At 46.5% G+C, this 16471-nt stretch overlaps 1 protein-coding gene across 1 annotated transcript in view; it reads left to right on the top strand.

Moving 5' to 3' along the window:
- The window catches only part of LOC141106773 (uncharacterized), a 39201-nt gene that overhangs the window by 17828 nt on the left and 4902 nt on the right, over positions 1–16471 (top strand). The window contains exons 6-16 of the mRNA XM_073597700.1: positions 5302–5490; positions 5577–5700; positions 5817–5914; positions 6000–6108; positions 7808–8669; positions 10026–10201; positions 14642–14811; positions 14892–15020; positions 15107–15230; positions 15347–15444; positions 15553–15655. Of these exons, the coding sequence (XP_073453801.1) occupies positions 5302–5490; positions 5577–5700; positions 5817–5914; positions 6000–6108; positions 7808–8669; positions 10026–10201; positions 14642–14811; positions 14892–15020; positions 15107–15230; positions 15347–15444; positions 15553–15655 (2182 nt within the window). The remainder of the gene's footprint in view (positions 1–5301; positions 5491–5576; positions 5701–5816; positions 5915–5999; positions 6109–7807; positions 8670–10025; positions 10202–14641; positions 14812–14891; positions 15021–15106; positions 15231–15346; positions 15445–15552; positions 15656–16471) is intronic.

Below are 16471 nucleotides of genomic sequence, written 5' to 3'. Positions count from 1 at the left end.
TCCAACTGGCGTCCAGACACAAGATATCAGTTCATGGGCTTGATTTATTGGGAAAACAACTTGGATAGGGTATAGAGATTATAGGATGCCCAACATGACCTGAAGAAACATCAGATGAGGACAAACTTCCTTCTCTATGTACACAAAAATGAAGATCCTGGACCGTACGCCCTTCGGAATAATCACAGTTTCTATGGATCAGTGGCAAAGTTCTTTACGAACCAGGAGCTCTCGGTCCCTTTTAGGGAAATAGCACAAAGTTGAAACTGTATACAGGAATATATCTCTTCAGCAGAACCTCACTCTGTTCTGACACTTGCAGATACTACCAGCCCACCTGGCTGCCCTGAAGAACACCCCAGGACAATGGATCAGGATTTAGCACAACGCTGTCCCTGGAAAGTATGCAACATCTGGCATTCTTTCCCCTTCTATGCCCCTGGGTGTGCTGAGGTACTCACACTGTCCTTTGCTCCCCTGTGCACTGGACAAGACTCCTGTTCAGGCCTCAATCTGTTTAGCTCTTCCCATGCCAGCTTGGATGTTCAAAGGTAATGGAGATTCCTCTCTTAGGCTTCCTCTCCTTCCTTTTCTCAGCTCCCAGCTTGAAGGTAGAGCCCCCAGGGTCCCCTCCCAGGCCACACGACAGCAATCTTTAGCACTCCGACTGCCACCTGACTCCCCTACTGGCATTGCTCCACCACATTTAAGAGCTGACCCAGCCACCCTGCCAGGCCCTCTGCCTGGGGATTGGCCAAATTCCCTTAAGTATGCAGATCAGAACTTCCTGGCCTCCGTCCCACTAACTTCCAGAATTTTCTCCAAGCTTCTAAATCTAGGGGGAGGTAACAAAGACCTGCCCTGTAGAGCCATCCAGCCTGACCTGCAGTAACCCGACCTAATTACAGACTCACACAGTTACCATCATAGTCATACAAATAAATTTACCTACACGAAGTGCACACTAGAGGGTGCTACACTTATGTGGTATTTATTAGAAGAACATAGGGGAGACACAAACTACTGCAGGGAAATCTCCCCATGGTGGGAGGGACAGAGACACAAAATCCTGCAGGGAAATCTTATCATTGTGGGAGGGGCAGAGACACAAACTACTACAGGAAATGTCATCATTGTGGGAGGGGCAGAGACACAAACTACAAGAGGGAAATCTCACCATTGTGGGAGGGGCAGAGACACTAACTGCTGGGGGGAAATCTCACCATTGTGGGAGGGACAGAGACACAAACTACTGCAGGGAAATCTCACCATAGTCAGAGGGGCAGAGACACTAACTACTACAGGAAATGTCATCACAGTGGGTGGGGCAGAGACGCAAACTACTGCAGGAAAATCTCATCATTGTGGGAGGGGCAGAGACACTAACTACTGGGGGGAATCTCACCATTGTGGAAGGGGCAGAGACACAAACTACTGCAGGAAAATCTTACTATAGTGGGAGGGGCAGAGACACTAACTACTGGGGGAAGATCTCACCATTGTGGGAGGGGCAAAGGCACTAACTACTGTGGGGTGATCTCACCATTGTGGGAGGGGCAGAGACACTAACTTCTGGGGGAAAATCTCACCATTGTGGGAGGGGCAGAGACACAAACTACTGCAGGAAATCTCACTATTGTGGGAGGGGCAGAGACACAAACTACTGCAGGAAATCTTACCATTGTGGGAGGGGCAGAGACACAAACTACTACTGGGGACTTTTACCATTGTGGGGTGGACAGAGACACTAACTGCTGGGGGGAAAATCTCACCATTATCGGAGGGGCAGAGACACAAGGAAATCTCACCATTGTGGGAGGGGCAGAGACATTAACTACTGTGGAGAGAGCTCACCATTGTGGGAGGAGCAGAGACACAAACCACTGAAGGGAAAAGTCACCTTTGTGGGAGGAGGAGAGACACAAACTACTTTTTTTGTAATCCCAGATCAAGTCCTGAAAGCCTTAAGCTGGCCATACACTATACAATTTTCCTGTTCAACTTTCCTTTAGATTTACCAAAACCATATAATATGAGGTCAAACCTAAACCCTTTCAATTTGTATGCAATCAGACAGGCCCTTGCACTACATAGTTGAAGGTAAATCTAAAGGAAATTGAATCAGAAAATTGTATAGTGTATGGCCAGCCTTAGAGTGTCTTGGGTGGGATGAAGCCTTCCGTCTTGTGCCTGGGTCTTACTGGAGGCCTGCAGGCTGTGTGAGTGTGCTGGTGTGCACACTCGTTATAAGTGAGGCCTGGCTTAAGCTCTGAGCTCCAGTTTGGAGACAGGTGTGTGCTCCCGTCAGGACTCAGGAGACATGCATACTCTCATTAGGAGAGGTGCTCTACTCAGAAGACAGCACTCCATGTTTGAGGAGAGATGAACTAAACCCATACATGATTTTTTTTACCCCTTCTGTTCCTTTTGGAATTTCCAAATGCAGCAATTTAGAAATTGGATGAAAGGTTTAGCACTGGGAAACACTTTTTGATAGATAAAAAGTGCATTTTATATACAACTATATAGATCAGACCAAAATGGGGGACAAATGAGAAGGAAAGAGGGACAGAGGGACTTTGTTGCAAATCAGGGACAGTCCCTCGAAATCCGGGACAATTGGGAGCTCTGCAGTTTTGCTATGTGAAACTGAACCCCCTGCGTGGGAAATCCTGATTTAAAGGACTTTGTTTTGTTTAATAAAAATGGGCTGGCAAGCCCTGAACCACAGTTCAGACTGGTATGGACTCACTAAAAACGCATCTACCACTGAGCTGAACTCCCCAATATCACACTATATACAGCAACACTTCAGCTGCACTACAAATCCCAGCATGCTTTGATCACCACAAATACTCCATGCTGTCAATTTGCCTCCATCCCATATCCCCCCCTATAGAACCTCTGCCATCCCTTCCATTTCTCTCCTTCATGAATTGATTGTGTTATGTCAGCAATCCCTACTTAACAAATAAAGTTTATTGAAAAATAAAAGCAACCAAAGCCAAGTGGAACGCACAACCAGGAAGTCACAGATATCTTTATTGACAACTTCCTTTTCAGACACACAATGGAAAACCAATTAGGATGTAGAGGAGGGGGATATAGGAGCTGGTAAGAGGGATGGTTTGTTTATATCTGTTGTAGGTAGGTAATAATTGCATATCATAATATATAATATTTTATATATAGATATTATATATATATAAATAAATATATATCTTTTTATATATGAAATATACATTCACATTATGTTAATATATATATATATATATATATATATATATATACACGCATACAGTATATATATTTAATATAATAATATATATTTTCCACGTCAATGCATGTATGTAGTTACATAGTCTTGTCCATGCCATATGGTGACCCAGATGGGACATTTGGGGGAGCAGAATGTACAACAGCCCAAATGGTTTCTCTGCAGATCTTTATTGAGATTTTGTCCTAGCTAATAGGATGAACTTTAATGACAATTATGGGACTACTCATTGGCTGACTTTACACATTGTTGTCATGTCCTGTACTGTGGAACTGTGCAAGATCTGTCTTATTAGCATGTAATCAATCCCCACTTTCTTTTATTTGCAGGTTGGCTGTGAGGTCATGGGATAGGTGACCATCCTGAAACATATATGGGATGAGCTGGAACCAGAGTCACATGACCAGGGGGATAGTGGATCTCGCCCTGGAGATCATTTACCTGTTGACTGGAGAGGTGAGGAGGATTCTGAGAGGTGACATGACATCGCTCTTATCTCTATTAATAAACACAGACCTGACTGGAGAGGTGAGGAGGATTCTGGGAGGTCACATGACATCACTCTTATCTCTATTAAGAAAACACAGACCTGACCTGAGAGGTGAGGAGGATTCTGGGAGGTCACATGACATCACTCTTATCTCTATTAATAAAACACAGACCTGACCGGAGAGGTGAGGAGGATTCTGGGAGGTCACATGACATCACTCTTATCTCTATTAAGAAAACACAGACCTGACCTGAGAGGTGAGGAGGATTCTGGGAGGTCACATGACGTCACTCTTATCTCTATAAACCACTTCCCGCCCGCCCGGATTGACGTCCGGGAAGTGGTTCAGTTATCCTGACTGGGCGTCATATGACGTCCAGCAGGATAACATGCCGCCGCGCGCCCACGGGGGCGCGCATCGCGGCGATCGGTGTGTCAGTCTGACACACTGCTACACCGATCTTAGTAAAGAGCCTCCGGCAGAGGCTCTTTACCACGTGATCAGCCGTGTCCAATCACGGCTGATCACGCTGTCAATAGGAAGTCTGTGCTGATTGTTTATCAGCGCAGCCCCCCCTCAGATCACCACACTGGACCACCAGGGATCGCCACTAGGACCACCAGGGAAGGGGCAACATGTGGATGGCCAGGTATGTACCCCATGGCCATCCACATGTGCCCAGTGTGCCCAATCTGTGCCAATCAGTGCCCACAAATGGGCACTGATTGGCACCATTATGTTGCAGTGATGCCCAGCAATGCCACCCTTAGGGGCATCACTGCAAACAACCAGTGTCATCAGTGCCACCCATCAGTGTCCATCGGTGCCACCTGTCAGTGCCCATCCGTGCCCACCTATCAGTGCCCATCCATGCCCATCTGTGCCAACTATCAGTGCCACCCATAAGTAACCATCAATGCCACCTATGAGTGCCCATCAATGCCACCTGTGAGTGCCCATCAGTGCCGCCTATGAGTGCCCATCGGTGCCACCTATGAGTGCCCATCAGTGCCGCATACCAGTGCCGCCTATCAGTGCCCATCATCAGTGCCCGTCAGTGCCACCTCATCGGTGCCACCTCATTGGTGCCACCTCATCGGTGCCCATCAGTGCCGCCGTATCAGTGCCCGTCAGTGCTGCCATATCAGTGCCCGTCATTGAAGAAGAAAACGTACTTATTTACAAAAAGTTTTAACAGAAACAAAGAAAAACTTGTTTTTTTTCAAAATTTTCGGTCTTTTTTTATTTGTTGCGCAAAAAATAAAAACCACAGAGGTGATCAAATACCACCAAAAGAAAGCTCTATTTTTGGGAACAAAATGATAAAAAAATTGTTTGGGTACAGTGTAGCATGACCGCGCAATTGTCATTCAAATTGCGACAGCGCTGAAAGCTGAAAATTGGCCTGGGCAGGAAGGTGTCTAAGTGCCTGGTATTGAAGTGGTTATTAAAACACAGACCTGACCTGAGAGGTGAGGAGGATTCTGGGAGGTCACATCTGTAGGAAAGTTCCTGATGTTTGTCTTCATCTAGGTATATGTACGTGAATCAAAGCCTAGTGGCCATGTTACGCCCAGTAGCCTTGACCATGTATCTAGAGGATGGTGCAAGAGCCACAGCCCCATTATGGGTACGCCACCTCCCTTTCTGACATCTGAGGGAAACAATGAGAAGAAGATCCTAGAAGTCGCCCAGAAGATCACTGAGCTGCTGACAGGAGAGGTGAGCGGTGTTGGGAATTCTGGGACATTATCCAGTAACAGACAAGGGATGTGTCTGGATGGTGACGGTATCATTGTGTGTGTCAGGTTCCTATAAGGTGTCAGGATGTCACTGTCTATTTCTCCATGGAGGAGTGGGAGTATATAGAAGGACACAAGGATCTCTACAAGGACGTCATGATGGACAATCAGCCGCCCCTCACATCACCGGGTAAGAGGAGACTTTATTGTAAAGGAGAGAGCAGTACGGAGGGTCCACCTAGATCCCCCATCATCCGATAAACACATAGAAACAATGTATTCAGTCAGTGTGTGTGTTTCCCACAGATGGATCCAGTAATGGGAACCCACCAGAGAGATGTCCCCGTCCTCTGTATTCCCGGGACTCCACACAGGAAGATCACACCATTTCTCACCATCATCAGGTAGATGGGGCTAATTGTCCCATTATTGTATCTCATAAAAACCTCTATGGACATTACAGAAAGATTAATGCTTTGTGTTATCCAGAATGGAGCCTTGCTTGATATTAAAGTAGAAGTTAAAGAAGAGGAAGAGCCGTATGTGTGTAGTGATGAGCCATGGATGAAGGAGGAAATTCCTCCAGAGATCAACACAGGTGAGGAATAAACCCTATTCATACAATACATCTTAGACATACCATAATATATTGCCACACTTTCATGTCACAGGTATCGGTGCCATCAGGTGGGTTGCAGTGCACTGCTGAAAAATACAGACATGCTGCATTTTTGCAAAACAATCCGAAGCTATAGATGAAGGACGGCTACAGCACGGCTCTCCATTTCTGGGAGGATGTCCATGGACGTCCTCCCACGTGTGCGCCTCCTGCTTGCCCCCTGGGGAACGCTCTGTGACCGCTGTGTCCTTTGGACATAGCGATCACAGATCGTGGTAAAGGGCCAATCACAGCGGCCCTTTACTATGTGATCAGCTGTGTCCAGTTACAGTTGGCCACATGTAAACAGACTTGCCGGTTATCGGAATTCCTTTCCTCACATGCTGTCTCTGTGTGAGGAAAGGAGAGCCGATAAGTCTGACAGGGCAGAGTGGATACACTGTTTACACTAATAATCAAGGCAGCCCCCTCAGTGAAGCTTATCAGTGCCCATTAGTGCCACTTCATCAGTGCAGCCTCATCAGTATCGCCTCATCATAGCCCATCAGTGCAGCCTCATCAGTGCACATCAGTGCCGCCTATCAGTGCACATCAGTACCGCCTTATCAGTGTTGCCTCATCAGTGCCGCCTCATCAGGGCCACCTCATCAATGCACATCAGTGGACATCAGGGCCACCTCATCAATGCACATCAGTGGACATCAGGGCCACCTCATCAATGCACATCAGTGCCGCCTCATCAGTGCCACCTCATCAGTGCCCATCAGTGCAGCCTCATCAATATCGCCTCATCATAGCCCATCAGTGCAGCATCAGAAGTGAACATCAGTGCTGCCTCATCAGTGCACATCAGTACCGCCTCATCAGTGCACATCAGGGCCACCTCATCAGTGCCGCCTCATCAGGGCCACCTGATCAATGCACATCAGTGCAGCCTCATCAGTGGACATCAGGGCCACCTCATCAATGCACATCAGTGCCGCCTCATCAGTGCCAACTCATCAGTGCCCATCAGTGCAGCCTCATCAGTGCCGCCTATCAGTGCACATCAGTACCACCTCATCAGGGCCAACTCATCAGTACCGCCTATCAGTGCCGCCTCATCAGGGCCACCTGATCAATGCACATCAGTGCAGCCTCATCTGTGGACATCAGGGCCACATCATAAATGCACATTAGTGCAGCCTCATCAGTGCACATCAGGGCCACCTCATCAGTGCTGCCTATCAGTGCACATAAGTGCCACCTCATCTGTGCACATCAGTGCACATTAGGGAAGAATTAAATTTACTTATTTGCAAAATTTTATAACAGAAACTAAGGAAAACATTGTTTTTTTTCATATTTTTAGTATTTTTTGTTTATTTAGCAAAATATAAAAAACCCCAGTGGTGATTAAATACCACCAAAAGAAAGTTCTATCTCTCATATGGGTACAGTGCTGCATGACCGTGCAATTGTCATTAAAAAGTGCAACAGCACTGAAAGGTAAAACTTGGCCTGGGCAGGAAGGGGGTGAAAGTGCCCGGTATGAAGTGCTTGCGTGCTGCACAAGGTCCCTGACAGCCAAGCTTAGCAATAGAGCATTGTGTTTGATGACCTTTCTAGTATCCAAGAGTTCAGAAAAAAATAAAAATATGGAAGTGTACACATTAATGTAAAATGATTTCTTATCCAGCAGATGAACAGAGCAGCCGTTCACTTCCGCGGTGTAAAATAGAAGACATCATTGAGACATCTGTGGGAGAGGACACCACTGCTCCTTATCTTCATCTAGATCTTCACGTTGCTAATCTGCCAGCTGGTCCCTCCACACACAAAATTCATCTTCCTACCCAATCAGTAATTATTACCCATAATACACCTGACTCAGGGGGTGAAGTGTGCCTCAATTCAGTTGACTCTTGTTCCCAAAATCTGAGCCTTGGTTTAAATGAGACCTCCAGCCCGGATTTCAGGCCTCTTCACTGCTCCGAGTGCGGGAAAAGTTTCTCGAACCAAGCTTTCCTCCTGGCCCATCGCAGGTCTCACACTGGTGAGAAGCCGTATGTGTGTTCCTACTGTGGGAAGGGCTTTGCGCACAAGTCAGACTTTAACAAACACCAACGCATCCACACAGGGGAGAAGCCATACTCCTGCTCTCAGTGCGGGAAGAGCTTCACCCAGAAGTCCAACCACATGCGGCATCAAAAGGTCCACCTAGCGGAGAAGCCGTATTCCTGCGCGCACTGCGGCAAGGGCTTCTCGCAGAAGTCCAATTTCCAGAGGCACGTCCAGAGTCACTCGGAGGAGAAGAGCTATTCCTGCCGAGAGTGCGGAAAGCATTTCACCCTGAAGGCTTATCTCCTTCAGCACCAGACCGTCCACAGCGGACAGAAGCCGTATTGCTGTACGGAGTGCGGGAAGTACTTCGCTCACCAGTCCAGTTTTTACAGGCATCACAAGAACCACACGGGGGACAAACCTTACGCCTGCCGAGAGTGTGGAGACCGATTCACCCAGAGCTCCAGCTTGGCCAGACATCAGCAGCGCCACCTACAGTTACTCCACTGAAAGAGCAGAACCTCCATATCTGTGGATGAACGTGACTTTATCCAATGTGTAAATTATTATTACTATACAGGATTTATATTGCGCCAACGGTTTGCGCAGCACTTTACAACATGAATCCCAATAAATATACATTTTTTTACTGATCTCATCTCTTCACTCTCTTATTAGTTTATATCTTTTGTAATATTTTGATGCACTCATATAGCTGAACATTGAGCCACATCATTCTCTGCACAAGAACAGCTTACACTTTAATGTCCACCGCAGTCCTACACTATTATTATATATTATATTATATATTTATATGGGTCTGACATATTCTGCAGTCTTGTACAGAGAGCACTCCACCAGGTGATGAGGTACCCATTGTGAGGGTTTCCCATCATGCCTGTGTTGAGTTCCTGGGTCTGTACACCTGCTGTGCCCATTATGAGGGGTTCCCACCATCCCTGTGCTGAGTTCCCGGGTCTGTACACCTGCTGTGTCCATTATGAGGGGTTCCCACCATCCCTGTGCTGAGTTCCTGGGTCTGTACACCTGCTGTGCCCATTATGAGGGGTTCTCACCATCCCTGTGCTGAGTTCCTGGGTCTGTACACCTGCTGTGCCCATTATGAGGGGTTCCCACCATCCCTGTGCTGAGTTCCCGGGTCTGTACACCTGCTGTGTCCATTATGAGGGGTTCCCACCATCCCTGTGCTGAGTTCCTGGGTCTGTACACCTGCTGTGCCCATTATGAGGGGTTCTCACCATCCCTGTGCTGAGTTCCTGGGTCTGTACACCTGCTGTGCCCATCACGAGGGGTTCCCACCATCCCTCTGCTGAGTTCCCGGGTCTGTACACCTGCTGTGCAAATTATGAGAGGTTCCCACCATCCCTGTGCTGAGTTCCTGGGTCTGTACACCTGCTGTGCCCATTATGAGGGGTTCCCACCATCCCTGTGCCGAGTTCCCGGGTCTGTACACCTGTGTCCATTATGAGGGGTTCCCACCATCCCTGTGCTGAGTTCCTGGGTCTGTACACCTGCTGTGCCCATTATGAGTTTGATGTCCATGCTCTCCCATACTTGGAAGTACAGGAGGATTTCTATAAATTGGCAGTGGGAATTGACACAGCAGTAAAATGGTGCTAAAGGTAATCTCAGTCACCACAGCGGGCTCACAGTGCAAGGCAGGACAATTTGAAGCTTTTCTTAAAAAGACAGGTTTGCTGTAAGAATAAAAATAAATACAAATGAAGAAATAAGACACGATAATGAATATATCCCAGGCATTATGCATTCCCTGAGTGGAGTCAATGACCACACATAAAAATGGATCATATAATTATGTCTGGGAAACACAGGACTGCATTTTATTCAGGCGGAACCACGCAGCTGGGTCGCTGGGGTAGGACTTATCACACACACACCATCCGCTCGGTGGAACGCAAACCACAGAAGCGTGTTGGAACGCATAAACCGGAAGTGCTGCCTAACTTCCTCTCCCGGGCTAACTGGCGAGAAAGGAAACGAGCTGACTGTATAAACCAGAGAAGAGCGAGAGGATAACCGGGACCCGGGGACGTCTCCCCCAGGTACTTGGCTCAGGTAATCGCAGAATTGAGTGACTAAAGGCCGTCTGTAAAAGTCACCCGACCGGTTAATCCGGCTGTTGTACAAATTCCTCGCCACTAGGTGTCACTGTGCTGTGTATTCCTATAGAGTTACAAGTCCCTGGGCTGTGTGAAGTGGTTGTAATGTTATTTTATGACCACTAGATGTCACTGTGCGACACATTCCTATCGAAATAGATGTCTCCTTGCTTTTGTAATGTGAATGTAGTGTTATTTTATGACCACTAGATGTCACTTATATTCTCATTACCATAGGGGTGCAAGTCTCTGTAGTGACTGTAGTGTTATTTATGGCCAGTAGATGTCACTGTGCTTCATATTCCTATAGAATCACAGCTGGCTGTACTGTTATTTTACAGATGCAGCTCCAAAAAATTAGAATATCATCAAAAAGTTCATTTATTTCAGTAATTCAATTCAAAAAGTAAAACGCGTATATTATATTAGATATGCTACACACAGAGTGATATATTTCAAGCCTTAAACAGACCTACTTTCTCACTCTCATCATACCTCCCAACTTTTTGAGATGGGAATGAGGGACACCTATCAGCAAAAGTATGCAGGCATAGGACACACCCCTTGACACACCCCCTTAAAGGAGAATTGTACAAAAAAAAAAACAAGATTGGTTAAGCCCACAAGTGCTTTTTTACCACTACTATTCCTTTATATTGGCTTTTGGAATTTACAAATGCAGCAATTTAGAAATTAGATGAAAGGTTTAGCACTGGGAAACACTTTTTGATGGATAAATAGTGCATTTTATATACAACTCTATAGATCAGACCAAAATGAGGGACAAATGAGGAGGAATGAGGGACAGAGGGACATTGCTCCAAATCAGGGACAGTTGGGAGCTATGCTCTCATTAACACCCTCTCACATAGTCCCCGTCAACTCTTTTCTACCTTTACCCCTCTACTTGCCCTCTATTACCTCCACCTAGGGTTACCATCTGTCCGGGAGTCACCCGGACAGTCCAGGTTTTGAATCATGTCCACCTGAAACCCGGACACATGATTCAAAACCTGCACTGTCCTACATTATTCAGACAGGAATGTGGCCTCGGAACAGGGTCTGACAGGTGGTGAGGGGGCACTATGCGCGCCACATTACTATTCTCTTTGGAGTGCCCAAAGTGTGTCCCAGTTCTAATACAATCCTATAGGGCAGTGATGGGCGAACCTTGGCACCCCAGATGTTTTGGAACTACATTTCCCATGATGCTCATGCACTCTGCAGTGTAGTTGAGCTTCATGGGAAATGTAGTTCCAAAACATCTGGGGTGCCAAAGTTCGCATCACTGCTATAGTGTACTGTACAATCATGGGGAAGACGGTTGACTTGACAGTTGTCCTTAAGGCAATCATTGACTCCATCCACAAGGAGGGTAAGTCACAAAAAGTCATTACTAAAGAAGCTGGCTGCTCACAGAGTGCTGTATCCAGGCATAATAATGGAACATTGAGCGGAAGGAAAAAGTGTCGCAGGGTTTTTTGGCTGGGCGGTGGAGTGGTGTGGTTGTGTGGTGGGGGGTAAGCTCACTTGCTGGTTGCTGCCTGGCTTACTAGTGCCCATCAATGCTGACCACTAAACTCACCTGCCTGACACACTGACCATTACACTGACCTACCTGACATACATACACTGACCTACCTACGTGACATACATACACTGACCTACCTACGTGACATACATACACTGACCTACCGACATACATACACTGACCTACCTACGTGACATACATACACTGACCTACCTGACATACATACACTGACCTACCTACCTGACATACATACACTGATCTACCTACGTGACGTAACATACACTGACCTACCTGACATACATACACTGACCTACCCGACATACATACACTGACCTACCTACGTGACATACATACACTGACCTACCTGACATACATACACTGACCTACCTACCTGACATACATACACTGATCTACCTACGTGACGTAACATACACTGATCTACCTACGTGACGTAACATACACTGACCTACCTGACATACATACACTGACCTACCCGACATACATACACTGACCTACCTACCTGACATACATACACTGACCTACCTACGTGACATAACATAAACTGACCTACCTACCTGACATACATACACTGATCTACCTACGTGACATAACATACACTGACCTACCCGACATACATACACTGACCTACCTACGTGACATACATACACTGACCTACCATACATACACTGACCTACCTGACATACATAAACCGACCTACCTACGTGACATACATACACTGACCTACCTGACATACAAACACTGACGGTAGTGAGATACATACACTGACCTAGCTGACCAGGAGACAGACTTCATGTGTCCTGCAGCAGTGCAGCTCAGCTCAGCCATGGTGTGTGGTGTGCCCATCATCACAGCAGGCAGCCAGAGGTGATGAGGAGAGCTGCCCACCCGAGCGCCGAGCAGGGATTGGGGATCTCACAGTGACGCGGCGCAGCGGCCGCATTGTAATTTCTTCCTTCTGGAGCCTGCAGCGCCTATGATGGACGTCACACGTCCGGCGGTCCCGGCATTGGACCAGTGGGACGTCCATCATAGGCACTGCAGGCTCCAGAAGGCGGGACCTGCTATGTCACTTGGCGGCGCTCAGGATCAGATCGGTCCCCGCTCGGCGGTAGCGCTCGGGGCTGACAATAAAATGGTGCATACCTGAGACCCGGGGCTTTTCGGGGACCCATTCGGGGCTCCAGCCCCCTCCTCCCGACGCCACTGGTGTCATCTGCTGGGGTTGGTCCACTGCGTCTTATCAAGTCCAAAGTCAGCGCAGGCAGCTGGTATCTATGGTACCGGTGCAGCAGAGTGCTGGCGGCGCACAAACAACCATGCTGATTTTGATCATATATTTTGGCAATGCCAGCCAATACGGGAGTTCTGGACGGGGGTAGCAGGCACTATACAGAAACTGCTTTCGGTGCCCATTCCTGTAACGGTCTCAGTTTGTTTGCTGGGCCTGATGGAGGAGTTGGTGCCGCGAAGGGCGCAAAGGACCATGATTTCTCTCTCCCTTTTTTATGCACATAAAGTTATAAAGTTATCTTGTTGTGTTGGCAAAAACCCAAACCACCCACAGTGTCATACTGGAAAGACATAATCAATAAAGCGCTACCTTTATATAAAGCAACATACCTTAGTAGGGGTTGCCCCCAAAAATTTGAGAAGGTATGGCAATGCTGGCTTGATGCCAAGGACACATTGATATGACCTGCTATGATGGGGGGGGGCTAGTTTCAACAAAGCACTCTCCATACTTGGATGAAAGGACCATGTAAACTGACCTAGATAATTATTTGACTGCGGGATGTTTGGGTGCACCACAGACTCCTTGAGTACAAAATGTCCTTTTTTTGGAAAAGTTATGAGCATAGAATGTGATTCTGAACTGTTGAAAAGCTACACAAGGAACAGGGAGGGGAGGGAGGAGGGGGGAGGGAAGTGGTGGGGGGAATTTGGTACACCCCATAGAGAATCTGTGGGGTATTGTTAAGAGGAAGATGAGAGACACCAGACCCAACAATGCAGAGGAGCTGAAGAACGTTATCAAAGCAACCTGGGCTTCCATAACACCTCAGCAGTGCCCCAGGCTGATCACCTCCCTGCCACACCGCACTGATGCCGTAATTCATGCAAAAGGAGCCCCGACCAAGTATTGAGTGCATATTATACTGTACATGGACATACATTTCAGTAAGCCAACATTTCTGTATTAAAAATACTTCTTTTTTTTATTGGTCTTATGTAATATTCTAAATTTCTGAAATGCTTAAAATATATCACTCTGTGTGTAATGCATCTATATAAAATATATGAGTTTCACTTTTTGCATTGAATTACTGAAATAAATTTACTGTTTGATGATATTCAAATTTTTTTAGATGCACCTGTATGTCCATTAGATGCCTCTATAGTATTTACAGATGTTGCAAAGCTCCTGGCTCCTATAATGTCGCCTTATTACAAGTTTTTTTTTTTGTTTTTTTTTTACAATAGGTAAATTTGGGATGCGCAGTAATATTTTGTTAGCAGCAGGTGTCACTGTAAAGTTGCAAAGTCACCGAAATTTGCCATAATAAAAACATAAAATAAATGCTAAAAATAATATAATATAATGAAATAAAAAATAATAATGAATAAAAATAGTAAAAACATAAATAGTACAATTTCCTGCCCACTAGGTGGCACAGTTGTTCCAATCTCTGTTGTCCATAAGGCATCATTTTGAGGGCCAGCCAGGATGACGGATAATACTTATATCTGTGATTTTTGTTCACTAATAATTTTTCAGTCTGTGGAAACCCAGACACAACAAGGATCTGCAGAGTTCAGACCCTTTATAGTAGGGTGAGGAGGAGTCTGGAAAAATTGATTCCACCGGTGATGGAGAAGGAGCCGAGTCACATGACACAGAAGATACTGAACCTCACCCTGGAGATCATCTACCTGCTGACCAGAGAGGTGAGGAGGATTCTGGGAGATCACATGACATCACTCTTATCTCTATTAGTAAAACATATATTTTTTGTTCTCTTCTGCAGGATTTCATGGTAGTTAGGAAATCATCTGGGAGTGAGAGCCAGATGCCCATCATGCACCTTCCTCCTGGACAGAGCCACAAGAAGATCCTAGAAGTCACCCAGAAGATCATTGATCTGCTGACAGGAGAGGTGAGCGGTGCCGGGAATTCTGGGACATTATCCAGTAACAGACAAGGGATGTGTCTGGATGGTGACTGTATCATTGTGTGTGTCAGGTTCCTATAAGGTATCAGGATGTCACTGTCTATTTCTCCATGGAGGAGTGGGAGTATTTAGAAGGACACAAGGATCTCTACAAGGACGTCATGATGGAGAATCAGCCGCCCCTCACATCACCGGGTAAGAGGAGACTTTATTGTAAAGGAGAGAGCAGTACGGAGGGTCCACCTAGATCCCCCATCATCTGATAAACACATAGAAACGATGTATTCAGTCAGTGTGTGTGTTTCCTACAGATGGATCCAGTAATGGGAACCCACCAGAGAGATGTCCCCGTCCTCTGTATTACCGGGATTCCACACAGGAAGATCACACCATCCCTCACCATCATCAGGTAAATTTTAACATTTATTTATTATATATTGATCTGTATAGAGACATACTGGTTGACATAATGGGATATACTGGTTTGGTCAATATTTCTATATTGGTTATTTTTCAGGGTGACAATCAGATTACTGTCAAGACTGAAATGAAAGAAGAGGAGATGTGTATGAGGGGTGAACCACGTAAGGAGGAGGAAGCTCTTCTAGAGATAAGCATGGGTGAGGAAAAAAAGTAAAATCTGTCCTCCTATCCCTTATCTTCTCCCCCTCTCTCCTCTCCTCACTCCTGTCCACTCCTCTCTTATTTATCCTCTTCCATCACTCTACTTTTCTCCTCTTCACTCTCTCCTCACTCCTCTCCTGATTCTCTCATCCTTCCACCTCTGTCCTCTTCTCTCTCCTCTCTTCTCCACTTACTCTTCTCTCTCTCATGTGCTCCCACCACCACTCTCTCCTTTTCTCTCCACTCACTTCTCTTCTCATTCTGTCCCCGCTTCCTGCCACTTCTCCACCTCTCTTCTCCCATTTTGCTTCTCAACACTCCACTCTCCTCCTCTTCTGATTTCCTCCTCTCTCTTCCTTCTCTCTTCAACCCCTGCCACCACTTTCGGCTCTGCTTTCCACTCATGTCTCTCCTGATTCCCTCCTCTCCACCTGCCACCTATCCTCTATTTTCCCTCTTCTTCTCTCCTCCCACTCTCCTCTCTTCTTCACTCACTCCTCTCTCTCTTGCCTTGCTGCCACCCAGCACTTCTCTCAACCCTTCTGATTCTGTCCTCACCTCCTGCCGTCTTTCCAATTCTCTACTCCTCTCTTCTCCCCCATCTCTCCTTTCTTCTCCACTCACTCCTCTCTCTTCTCCCTCTGCCACCACTCTCTCCTCTTCTTTCCACTAATTCCTCCCCTAATTCAATACTCTCCTCTCTTCTCCTCCCTCTTTCCTTTCTTCTCCAGTCACTCCTCTATTGATTCTGTCTTCTCCTCCTGCCATCTATCCATTTCTCTCCTCTCCTCTTGTCTTCTTCTCCCTTTGTC

The sequence above is a fragment of the Aquarana catesbeiana genome, linkage group LG08, assembly GCF_042186555.1.
Source record: "Aquarana catesbeiana isolate 2022-GZ linkage group LG08, ASM4218655v1, whole genome shotgun sequence".
Lineage (NCBI taxonomy): Eukaryota > Metazoa > Chordata > Amphibia > Anura > Ranidae > Aquarana > Aquarana catesbeiana.
This window is presented reverse-complemented; position numbering and strand designations above follow the sequence as displayed.